This window comes from Salmo salar, chromosome 16, assembly GCF_965601325.2.
Source record: "Salmo salar chromosome 16, fSalSal1, whole genome shotgun sequence".
Classification (NCBI taxonomy): Eukaryota; Metazoa; Chordata; class Actinopteri; order Salmoniformes; family Salmonidae; genus Salmo; species Salmo salar.
In genome coordinates this window covers 50617501-50630000 of record NC_138306.1, presented here as the reverse complement: position 1 = coordinate 50630000, position 12500 = coordinate 50617501, and the positions used below count along the sequence as shown (strand labels likewise).

The following is a 12500-nucleotide window of genomic DNA, read 5'->3' as shown; positions in this document are numbered from 1 at the left end:
AGCATCGTCACAGACCTGGTCAGTCAGATGGACCCGCATGGGAAGAGGACCATCTTTGTCCTGACCAAAGTAGACCTGGCAGAGAAGAACCTGGCCAGCTCTAACCGGGTGAGATATAAACTCACACACCCGCACAACACATGCATCACACACATGTTCAAGACGTTTTGCAACGGGAAGCGGAAATGACAACCATGGTCAAGGTAATCCCAATGAGCATGGACGATATACATTCGACAAGTTAAAATTGTCTGAGAACTATTATATGCCTCCTTAGCCACAAAGGGTTAGCCTTTCATTAGTTGTAAAAGCTGAGTGGTACACTCAAACAGTCATGAGGTACAGACTGAATGAAATCTACAGCCTTCTCATCTGGGATTTTATTCATGTGTTTTTCTCCCTACAGATTCAACAGATTGTTGAAGGAAAGTTGTTCCCTATGAAAGCCTTGGGTTACTTTGCTGTGGTGACCGGGAAAGGTAAGATGCATTCCCTTTTCAAGTCTTACTCATCAGATCTTATTTCAAATTTCAATCAAATTAGGCTACACATGTAACTCAAATCTATACTTTTCCGAGGAAGCATACAAACAGAACTATCTTAAACGCATCTAAAAAGCCAGGACTGTTTACTTCAACATGTTCTGTTGTTTTTATGCTTCCTTTAGAAAAGTAAAGATTTGAGTTACGTGTGTAGCCTACGAGAGAACGCATGGCTGGCATGGAAAATGTGTGTTGTGTAATTTGAGTATATTTCGGTTAAAAAAAACACTACAACTAAAGCAACTGTTGAAGGTCAACATCATTAATAACGTGAGTTAGAAATACGCAAGGAGTACCGGAGGGAAGACACAGAGTCTGGCTTACTGCATGAGCCGAAGCTGATTTAACAACAAAATAGACCATATATTGTTTAAGCTTCACGAAACAGCTTAACACTAAAGTTGACAGTCTGCCAGTGACCCTAAAGAAATGATCTATGTAAACGGAGACGAGCTTAAGACAGCGATTGAAAGAAAAGCCAAAGAATTCCAGGATTACTTAGACTTGGATATAAGGCAACTAGCGAGAAGAGGCAATGTGGAAGCCAAAAAGACCAGCGCAAACCCACCCACTAAATTCAACCCTGAGGTGTCTATCATTCTAGCAGGCCGACTGTTGGAAGAGAGCGAGGGTACTTCTGATCCAGTGTGACCCGGAGCTAGTAGTTGCGGATGCATGCAAGGGGCCGGGCGGGATCAAGCTGGAACTACGCTCTGTCCAGGAGGAAGTGGCTGTCCTTTGGCAGAAACAAAAGCTGAAGAGTCACTTAAGGTTCATGGATCACCAAAGTCTCACACGGAACGACACATTGATCTGAGATCCCAACCAGGAAGAAGTTCTACATCACTGGGAGTTGTCGAGTGATGCAACAGCTTTTATCTGGTCCTGATGCTGTTAGTACGATCTGGGAGACGCGGCGGACTGAGACTCAACTGCCCAGCCATTAGGTGCAGACCAGTTTACTCTGGTTCAGTGGAACCTTAATGGTTACCAGTTTATTCTGGTTCAGTGGAACCTTAATGGTTACCAGTTTATTCTGGTTCAGTGGAACCTTAATGGTTACCAGTTTACTCTGGTTCAGTGGAACCTTAATGGTTACCAGTTTATTCTGGTTCAGTGGAACCTTAATGGTTACCAGTTTACTCTGGTTCAGTGGAACCTTAATGGTTACCAGTTTACTCTGGTTCAGTGGAACCTTAATGGTTACCAGTTTACTCTGGTTCAGTGGAACCTTAATGGTTACCAGTTTACTCTGGTTCAGTGGAACCTTAATGGTTACCAGTTTACTCTGGTTCAGTGGAACCTTAATGGTTACCAGTTTACTCTGGTTCAGTGGAACCTTAATGGTTACCAGTTTATTCTGGTTCAGTGGAACCTTAATGGTTACCAGTTTATTCTGGTTCAGTGGAACCTTAATGGTTACCAGTTTATTCTGGTTCAGTGGAACCTTAATGGTTACCAGTTTACTCTGGTTCAGTGGAACCTTAATGGTTACCAGTTTACTCTGGTTCAGTGGAACCTTAATGGTTACCAGTTTACTCTGGTTCAGTGGAACCTTAATGGTTACCAGTTTACTCTGGTTCAGTGGAACCTTAATGGTTACCAGTTTACTCTGGTTCAGTGGAACCTTAATGGTTACCAGTTTACTCTGGTTCAGTGGAACCTTAATGGTTACCAGTTTACTCTGGTTCAGTGGAACCTTAATGGTTACCAGTTTACTCTGGTTCAGTGGAACCTTAATGGTTACCAGTTTACTCTGGTTCAGTGGAACCTTAATGGTTACCAGTTTACTCTGGTTCAGTGGAACCTTAATGGTTACCAGTTTACTCTGGTTCAGTGGAACCTTAATGGTTACCAGTTTACTCTGGTTCAGTGGAACCTTAATGGTTACCAGTTTATTCTGGTTCAGTGGAACCTTAATGGTTACCAGTTTATTCTGGTTCAGTGGAACCTTAATGGTTACCAGTTTATTCTGGTTCAGTGGAACCTTAATGGTTACCAGTTTACTCTGGTTCAGTGGAACCTTAATGGTTACCAGTTTATTCTGGTTCAGTGGAACCTTAATGGTTACCAGTTTATTCTGGTTCAGTGGAACCTTAATGGTTACCAGTTTATTCTGGTTCAGTGGAACCTTAATGGTTACCAGTTTACTCTGGTTCAGTGGAACCTTAATGGTTACCAGTTTATTCTGGTTCAGTGGAACCTTAATGGTGGGACAGCTTTGAACTGTGAGCTAAGACAATTGATTCAACTTTCACTGAATCCTGACATTATATCCCTGAATGAGACATATCACACAGGTCAGCATTCAATTGAAATGGAGGGTTTTTCTTGGTTTGGACATAAGAGGAAAACCCATGTAAGAGGGAGCCTACAGTATCTGGCGGAGTTGGACTTTTGGTTAGAAACAAGATGCTTGAGTCCTGTAAAGTGAATGTCAAATGAGTAGATGGCATAATTGGACTGAAATTTGAGCATCAAGTAGATGGCAGGGAGTGAACCAGTATCTGAATGCAGGGGCAGTCCTACTCCCCTAACCAGTGTCTGAATGCAGGGGCAGTCCTACTCCCCTAACCAGTGTCTGAATGCAGGGGCAGTCCTACTCCCCTAACCAGTGTCTGAATGCAGGGGCAGTCCTACTCCTCTAACCTGTGTCTGAATGCCAGCCTTACCCTGGAGGTCAGGAAGGTGGTTGAGTGTGCTAAACCAAAGAAAGCTACAGGAATTGATGATTTTTCTAATTAAGTTTTGACGTCACCTAAATTGTTCCAAATACTATTTGAACTTTTGCAGGCTTTTACGTTTTTATTTATTTAATGGTATTAATCCATCTGTATGGTACAAATCAATAATCAAGCCTATCCCCAGATCCTCCAAAAAGGACCCTGAAATCTCATTGAACTATAGCGGGATAAGTCTCATTACTGCTGTATATAAATTGTATTATTGTGCTCTAAATAACAGGCTCTCCCACTATCTAGAACAGTCTGGTCAGCTTGCATGAACAGTAGATTTTCAAAAGGCTTTTGATTGGGTGAATTGAAACCACCTTGCTTTTAGACCAATTAAAATGTAAGATTCTATGATGCCATCAAAGCTCTTTATCTGGCTCCAGTTGCTTGTGTTCAGGACAATGACCTGAAGACTGGCTGGTTTCCAACCCCTTACGGCAGGGCTCCCCAACTGGCGGCCCGGGGGCAGAATTTGGCCGGCGGGTGGTTTTATTTGTCCCCCCCAAAAATTAGCAATTTTCTTTGTTGGACATAATGTAAAAACACGATGAAATCGTCTTCAAGTCATTTTTATTTGGGAATTCTGTTCACAAGTATTTCCACAAATGTAAGCCAGCCGGCAATGATTGAAATCATTATGCTTTAGTCAGTTATTATATATATTAGGCTTCTTGCGGTCAATTTACAGTCTACAAATGATTTGTGCTGTGCATATACAGTATTTCATATGAATTACCTAAATTGATCAACTTTCACAGTGAATACTTTTGTTTAGAGGCTTTTTTTTGTACCAATGAATGGAAGTTGAACATGGCCAAATGAGTCAGTTTAATTCAATGTGCAGTAGTCCCTAGGCCTATTTTAATGAAACTCTGGCTGTAAATATAGGCAGTAGATCGCAGGGCATCCCCAATTATTTTTTTATTTTTTTCCCCTCTGCGCTAAACTTTTTGGAAATGGAAAAGGTTCACTTTCTCATCTTTAAACACATCTCAAGTGCATGTGCTCTGTCCAGCAGCTCTCAATAGCAGGACGGGGGGCATTTTCATTAGGACGGACAGTTTAAATATTATTGGGACACCTACACATTTGGCAGCCAAGCACGAGTTCTCAGTGTTGCTTTATATTGTCTAGACTTGTTGAGTTACCTTCACGCCTAGAATAAAAACCTCCAGGCTTCCATTATGAGAAAATATATCTATCAATTAAAAAAGGAATTACAGGGGGCAATTTGGAAAGCCTTTTCCTGTGTGAATGTTTCTCTGGAATAATGGACATGCTGGGGTAATAATTACATAACCAAAGTTCTATGGTAATAGTAGTCCCGTGGTCAGGCCTTGAATCACTGATGTGAATCTGTTATCCCCTCTTCTTTAGGCAGTGCTGGGGAAAGCATTAACTCCATCAAAGACTACGAAGAGGACTTCTTCCAGAACTCTAGACTACTGAGGTGGGTGTCCTCACTCCCTGCCATCTAGACTACTCAGGTGGGTGTCCTCACTCCCTGCCATCTAGACTACTCAGGTGGGTGTCCTCACTCCCTGCCATCTAGACTACTCAGGTGGGTGTCCTCACTCCCTGCCATCTAGACTACTCAGGTGGGTGTCCTCACTCCCTGCCATCTAGACTACTCAGGTGGGTGTCCTCACTCCCTGCCATCTAGACTACTCAGGTGGGTGTCCTCACTCCCTGCCATCTAGACTACTCAGGTGGGTGTCCTCACTCCCTGCCATCTAGACTACTCAGGTGGGTGTCCTCACTCCCTGCCATCTAGACTACTCAGGTGGGTGTCCTCACTCCCTGCCATCTAGACTACTCAGGTGGGTGTCCTCACTCCCTGCCATCCACATTTCCATCAGATTTGGTTTAGAAAATGAATTGCCAGTCAATTCATTCATTTGGTTGAAGTCCATGGTTTTTAATGATATCATTTTTCTAACTGAATAGAAATGGAACTGCGCTGGAACACGTTAACCTGACCGGTGTCCTTCTGTCCACCCCAGAGACGGCATGCTGAAGGCCCACCAGGTGACTACTAAGAACCTGAGTCTGGCCGTTTCCGACTGCTTCTGGAAGATGGTCAGGGAGTCAGTGGAGCAGCAGGCTGACGCCTTCAAAGGTAACCAGGCGGGTTAGGTCCCCAAAATAGTCCTGTGATGCGTGATCCCCAAAGCCTTATCGATTTAACCTACGTAGAGACACAAGGGACCATCAAGAGTTAACCAACCCTGTGAGCCCGTTGGTGCATCATATTTCTCTACTTTAACAGGGATGTGTGATATGTTGGAAACTTGTACAGCAGAGCGTTGTAAACAAGAAGGGAGAAATTATGTGATCTACAGGAATTTAGAGGTCCAGTCGACCTTCTGACAAAGGATGCAGTGATCAATATTAAACCTGCCACTTCTGATAAAGCGAGGCATGATATAATACACGGCATCCAAGGGTTTTAGAGAAGTGGCTGCTGCTTTCTGATAAATGGTGTCACCATGATGAAGAGCTGGCAGGAAGGTTGCCTGTACTTCCTGTTTCCTGCTGTTTAGGGAGAGGCAGGAACTAAATCTCAGCTTCTTAACAAGTTCATCCGTATGTTTTTTTATTTAAACCTCACATTTTTGTCAATCCACAATCCCAGATATTTATAGTTGGGAACCTGCTCGATGAGAGAACCATCCATTGCATAAATATGTAAACCATCTGAAATATTTCTAAGAGAATGAGAAAACATACATTTCATTTTTGGCCCGGTCGGCCAGCGGCAAGGGGCTCTGACGTGGCCCGGTCGGCCAGCGGCAAGGGGCTCTTGACGTGGCCCGGTCGGCCAGCGGCAAGGGGCTCTTGACGTGGCCCGGTCGGCCAGCGGCAAGGGGCTCTGACGTGGCCCGGTCGGCCAGCGGCAAGGGGCTCTGACGTGGCCCGGTCGGCCAGCGGCAAGGGGCTCTGACGTGGCCCGGTCGGCCAGCGGCAAGGGGCTCTGACGTGGCCCGGTCGGCCAGCGGCAAGGGGCTCTGACGTGGCCCGGTCGGCCAGCGGCAAGGGGCTCTGACGTGGCCCGGTCGGCCAGCGGCAAGGGGCTCTGACGTGGCCCGGTCGGCCAGCGGCAAGGGGCTCTGACGTGGCCCGGTCGGCCAGCGGCAAGGGGCTCTGACGTGGCCCGGTCGGCCAGCGGCAAGGGGCTCTGACGTGGCCCGGTCGGCCAGCGGCAAGGGGCTCTGACGTGGCCCGGTCGGCCAGCGGCAAGGGGCTCTGACGTGGCCCGGTCGGCCAGCGGCAAGGGGCTCTGACGTGGCCCGGTCGGCCAGCGGCAAGGGGCTCTGACGTGGCCCGGTCGGCCAGCGGCAAGGGGCTCTGACGTGGCCCGGTCGGCAGCGGCAAGGGGCTTTGACGTGGCCCGGTCGGCAGCGGCAAGGGGCTCTGACGTAGGGGATGGTGGACAGTATAAAAGGAAGCAGAGTGATTCCTTTGATCTAAGCTATTTAAAAGACTAGCGTAGCTGCTGAAACGGTGCTACGTTCAGGTCTAGAACCAGACTGGTGAAGAATATCAGCGGAGGTTGAAAGTTCTTAGCTGCTATACACTGGATTCGTGCTCCCGAGTGACGAGGTGGTCTAAGGCACTGCATCTCAGTGCTAGAGGTGTCACTACAGACCCTGGTTCCACCTGGGCTTTATCATAACCAGCCATGAGCGGGAGTCACATAGAGCAGCGCACAATTGGCCCAGCACCGACCGGGTTAGGGGAGGGTTTGGCTGGGCTAGGCAGTCATTGTAAAATAAGAATGTGTTCTTAACTGACTTGCCTAGTTAAATAAAGGTTAAAAAATAAATGTTAAAAATCTTGACATACTGTAGCTTACTCTAATATATATTCTGCTGTACATATAATTCTTAGTATATTGAGTGGAAATTCATCCAGTGTATATATGTGTAGATAGCATTTGGATTGATGTTAGTGCAATTTAGGTTAATTGGATTTGTTCAACATTTCTTGTTATTTTTTTTAATTACTTGTGTACTTGTTTGACATTTTACTACATTGTTAGGAGCTAGTAGCATAAGGATTTCACTGCACCCGCTATAACATCTGCTAAACTGTGTACGTGACCAATACACTTTGATTTGATGACCTAGCATGAATGAAATAACCTCCTCTCCTTTCCTTCATGCTAGGTCGTCAACCTCCTCTCCTTTCCTTCATGCTAGGTCGTCAACCTCCTCTCCTTTCCTTCATGCTAGGTCGTCAACCTCCTCTCCTTTCCTTCATGCTAGGTCGTCAACCTCCTCTCCTTTCCTTCATGCTAGGTCGTCAACCTCCTCTCCTTTCCTTCATGCTAGGTCGTCAACCTCCTCTCCTTCCTTCATGCTAGGTCATCAACCTCCTCTCCTTTCCTTCATGCTAGGTCGTCAACCTCCTCTCCTTTCCTTCATGCTAGGTCGTCAACCTCCTCTCCTTTCCTTCATGCTAGGTCGTCAACCTCCTCTCCTTTCCTTCATGCTAGGTCATCAACCTCCTCTCCTTTCCTTCATGCTAGGTCGTCAACCTCCTCTCCTTTCCTTCATGCTAGGTCGTCACCTCCTCTCCTTTCCTTCATGCTAGGTCGTCAACCTCCTCTCCTTTCCTTCGTGTTCTCGCCCACCCTGCCACACTTCTCCCCTCGCCCCTGCGCTGCTTCCTAGTGGCCGTTATCCCCGACAGCTGGTGGTCCTCTCTAACAGTAACATCAGGGACTAGATTTATGCACCTGTGGCTGTGGTGTGTCCCCGTGGATCTCCTTCCCATTATGTGGTGTATTGATCTGCTGCATGTCAAAGCCCCTCGCAGGCACCGAGCAAGGTGCCGGACATCCTGACCCAATAACCCACCCACCCCGACAATTACCGTCATCTCCTTTGTGTAGGGAGAGGTGAGGGATGATGGGAAATGTGTATGTGGGGGGGGGGGGGGGGGGGGGGCGTGTTCTCTAGCGAGTGATCTCAGCCACGGCTCTGTCCCTACTGCCCTGGTGTGATTAGGAGTGTGTTCTCTAGCGAGTGATCTCAGCCACGGCTCTGTCCCTACTGCCCCGGTGTGATTAGGAGTGTGTTCTCTAGCGAGTGATCTCAGCCACGGCTCTGTCCCTACTGCCCCGGTGTGATTAGGAGTGTGTTCTCTAGCGAGTGATCTCAGCCACGGCTCTGTCCCGGTGTGATTAGGAGTGTGTTCTCTAGCGAGTGATCTCAGCCACGGCTCTGTCCCTACAGCCCCGGTGTGATTAGGAGTGTGTTCTCTAGCGAGTGATCTCAGCCACGGCTCTGTCCCTACTGCCCGGTGTGATTAGGAGTGTGTTCTCTAGCGAGTGATCTCAGCCACGGCTCTGTCCCTACTGCCCCGGTGTGATTAGGAGTGTGTTCTCTAGCGAGTGATCTCAGCCACGGCTCTGTCCCGGTGTGATTAGGAGCGTGTTCTCTAGCGAGTGATCTCAGCCACGGCTCTGTCCCTACTGCCCCGGTGTGATTAGGAGTGTGTTCTCTAGCGAGTGATCTCAGCCACGGCTCTGTCCCTACTGCCCCGGTGTGATTAGGAATGTGTTCTCTAGCGAGTGATCTCAGCCACGGCTCTGTCCCTACTGCCCCGGTGTGATTAGGAGTGTGTTCTCTAGCGAGTGATCTCAGCCACGGCTCTGTCCCGGTGTGATTAGGAGTGTGTTCTCTAGCGAGTGATCTCAGCCACGGCTCTGTCCCTACTGCCCCGGTGTGCGTGCCAAAATAGGTTTTATTTTTCCTTTTGAACTCTCTCATCATCATAGCAGGTAGTAGTGAAGCTGTCCCTATACAGACTGCAGGTTAACTACTGGTTAATTCATAACACCAAACAGATGAGACATTCGGACAATGAGACCGTCTAACCAGCTAGCTCACCCATGCTACTGTCTGGGGCTGCCTGACTCTCAACCCTGGCTTGGATTTTTAGCAATGGAGACAAAATACATAGTATTGATCCTTACTCACTTTTTATATTCCGTATATCCATTATAATGTCTCCAATTTATACCTCTGTAATTTCATCTGTGGCTTCTTCATTAAATAAAGTACAGATGAAGTTAGACGTATAAACACTCACTATGAGAGAACCCCCCCCCCCCCTCCCCCAAAGGTCTGGTCCACTGACTGTCTGTCCTCTCCTTCCTCAGCATCCCGATTCAACCTGGAGACAGAGTGGAAGAACAACTACCCCCGTCTGAGAGAGCTGGACAGGGTATGTCGAGTCAACAATATTTTCCTTCACTCGTCTACTGATTCTGAGATGTTTTGAGAGATGCCATATTGGAGTGCCAGATTCCGCCCAATAATCATGCGTCTTCTGTTTGTTTTTTCCTCCCAGAATGAACTCTTCGAAAAAGCCAAGAACGAAATCTTGGACGAAGTCATTAGCTTGAGTCAAGTGACACCGAAACACTGGTTAGTGTTTTACCTGATGTTTCCCCTTTTTAAAGGATGTTTGGTCACCTGTAGCTTATGTACATGATTATTATTTATAGATGTTTAAAACGTGTTCTAATTTTTACATGGCCAACATCATCTCAGTGTTGAATGCTTCATATTCAAAGGCCTTTAAACGAATTGTGAAATGCCCGTCTGCCAGCTATGTTGTAGAAGCTATGAATGGTGGTGTGTGTGTTTATGATACATTAGTCTTTACAGAGGCCCATGGGAATTGAGCTGGGGTTCGTCCCATTGTCACAGAGCCCTGTTCAGATAAAGAGCCTTGCTTTAGTTAACAAGCTGCTGGTCTTTCATGGCTGTGCGCCCCAAATGGCCCCCTGTATAAGGAGTAGGTCACTATTTGGGATGCAACCATTGGGACTCTACAGTAAAGTGCAGTCTGAATAGTGAGCGTTTATTTCGTTTACCAAAAGGGATATTTTCCGTCCTTTCATTAAACCTAATATGACAGGCAAAGTCAAAGGACACATCACTACCACTTTCTGCCCTATTGCTTTCAGCTATTATGCCTGTTCAGATCAGCTGCAAATGTGGAGAGGACATAACCAAAGAAAGCAAATTGAGACTTTTTCCAAATATTTTTTTGTCTTTGTGGGTTTATATTTATTTATTGAGATGGAACCGTGAAGACAGATGAGGTACTAGATTGCGAGTCAGAAGTGCACTGGGTTGGATTCAAGCCCATGCTGACTCTGCTGTAGGCTGTGTGCACCGGTGTTTGCGGCACTAACCGCTGAAACACACAGGTCACTCACTACTTTAGACTTAACGTACACTCACACAGCGTCGTCTTCAAAACTGCTGTCCAACCAAGAAGTTGTTTTCCTATCTTCACCCTGTAGGGAGGCCATCCTACAGAAGAAGCTGTGGGAGCGTGTGTCCACCCACGTCATCGAGAACATCTACCTGCCTGCAGCCCAGACCATGAACTCTGGTACCTTCAACACCACCGTGGACATCAAGCTCAAACAGTGGACAGACAAGCAGCTGCCTCACAAGGCATTAGAGGTAGAGTTGCGCTGCAGCTGCCTCAATAGCTCTTTAAACCTCTTCTTGCTAACGGTGGAGATACATGTCATACGGAGATGTTGGTGTGAGGTCTAAGTCAAGAGATAATTTAGATCATTGAAGATTGGATTTACTGTGCCCGTCAAATGTACATGTTCTGGTTGGTCTGACAGGAGTGGTGTACGGGTGTTGTAGTGTTGTCTGTAGCAGGCCGTGGTGTCGTGTTGATACCTGGCCCTCTGTTCTCCAGGTTGCCTGGGAGACGCTGCAGGAGGAGTTTGCCCGCTTCATGGCGGAGTACAAAGGGAAGGACCAGGACGACATCTTTGACAAGCTGAAGGAGGCGGTGAAGGACGAGAGTATCAAGAGGCACAAGTGGAACGAGACAGCCATGGACAGCCTGGTACACACACTCACACACACACGCTCTCTCTTTCGCTCTCTTTCGCTCGCTCTCGCGCTCGCTCTCTCGCTCGTTCTCTCACTCACACTCACCAGGGTTTCTTCTGGATCAAAAAGGAGCTTAGGTGGTTGGCGTGGCAATGGGTGGAGTGAATTTTAGAGGCTCCCATCTGTGAAGAGAAATATTACAATTTTTAAGACCATTTCCTGCAATTCTACAAATTTCTCCAAGGAGCTGCCATACATTTTGGCAGTTTTATGCATTTTGCCATGGCTAATGCAGTGGTCTTTTGCTCAAACATAATAATAATCAGTAATGCTAAATTCATTGTTTTTCACATTTTTGATTCTCCCTGAATGTCTAGCTTGTTAGTTCTCAAAGGTTATATTATAACAAAAATGAGATTTTCAGTAGTTTAAGTTAACACTGAAAGCGCTTTTCCATCCCAAAAATGTATGTACACTACATGACCAAAGTATGTGGACACCTGCTCGTCAAACATCTCATTCCAAAATCATGGGCATTAATATGGGCGAGCTTTACACCACCCCAGCCGACGCTTGGCATTGCGCATGGTGATCTTAGGCTTGTGTGTGGCTGCTCGTCCATGGAAACCCATTTTATGAAGCTCCTGACGAACAGTTATTGTGCTGACGTTGCTTCTAGAGGCAGTTTGGAACTCGGTAGTGAGTGTTGCAACCAAGGACAGAACATTTTTACACACTTCAGCACTTTGAGGTTCTGTTAGCTTACGGCTGAGCCGTTGTTTCTCCTAGACGTTTCCACTTCTCAATAACAGCACTTCCAGTTGACCGGGGCAGATCTAGCAGGGCAGAAAGTTGACCAACTAACTTGTTGGAAAGGTGGCATTCTATGACGTTGTCACATTGGAAGTCACTGAGCTCTAAAGTAAGTCCATTCTACTGACAATGTTTGTCTATGGAGAATGCATGGCTGTGTGCTTGATTCTATACACATGTCAGAAATGGGTGTGGCTGAAATATCCAAATCAACTAATTTGAAGGGGTGTACACATTGTATTTGGGAAGTATTGGTTTTTCCGCTGGCATGCACTGTCAACTGTGGGACCTTTTTTAAAGACAGGTGTGTGCCTTTCCAAATCATGTTCAATCAATTGAATGTGCAGAGGTCGACCGATTAATCGGAATGGCCGATTAATTAGGGCCGAATTGAAGTTTTCATAACAATCGGTATTTTTGGCCACCGATTTGCCGAATTATTATTATTATTATTATTATTATTATTATTATTATTATTATTATTATTATTATTATTATTAAAAAAAAAATTATAACCTTTATTTAACTAGGCA

The 12500-nt window shown here is 46.2% G+C and overlaps 1 protein-coding gene across 6 annotated transcripts in view; it reads left to right on the top strand.

Annotated features, from left to right (window-relative positions):
* Window positions 1-12500, top strand: part of LOC106574090 (dynamin-like GTPase OPA1, mitochondrial) — a 76918-nt gene that overhangs the window by 20761 nt on the left and 43657 nt on the right. For all 6 annotated transcript variants that reach the window (XM_014149639.3, XM_014149637.3, XM_045697354.2 and 3 more), the window contains 8 exons: window positions 1-108; window positions 407-479; window positions 4652-4724; window positions 5278-5393; window positions 9444-9508; window positions 9635-9711; window positions 10599-10764; window positions 11015-11167. The exon at window positions 1-108 is cut by the window's left edge and continues 23 nt beyond it. In XM_014149639.3, coding sequence (XP_014005114.1) covers window positions 1-108; window positions 407-479; window positions 4652-4724; window positions 5278-5393; window positions 9444-9508; window positions 9635-9711; window positions 10599-10764; window positions 11015-11167 — 831 coding nt within the window. The remainder of the gene's footprint in view (window positions 109-406; window positions 480-4651; window positions 4725-5277; window positions 5394-9443; window positions 9509-9634; window positions 9712-10598; window positions 10765-11014; window positions 11168-12500) is intronic.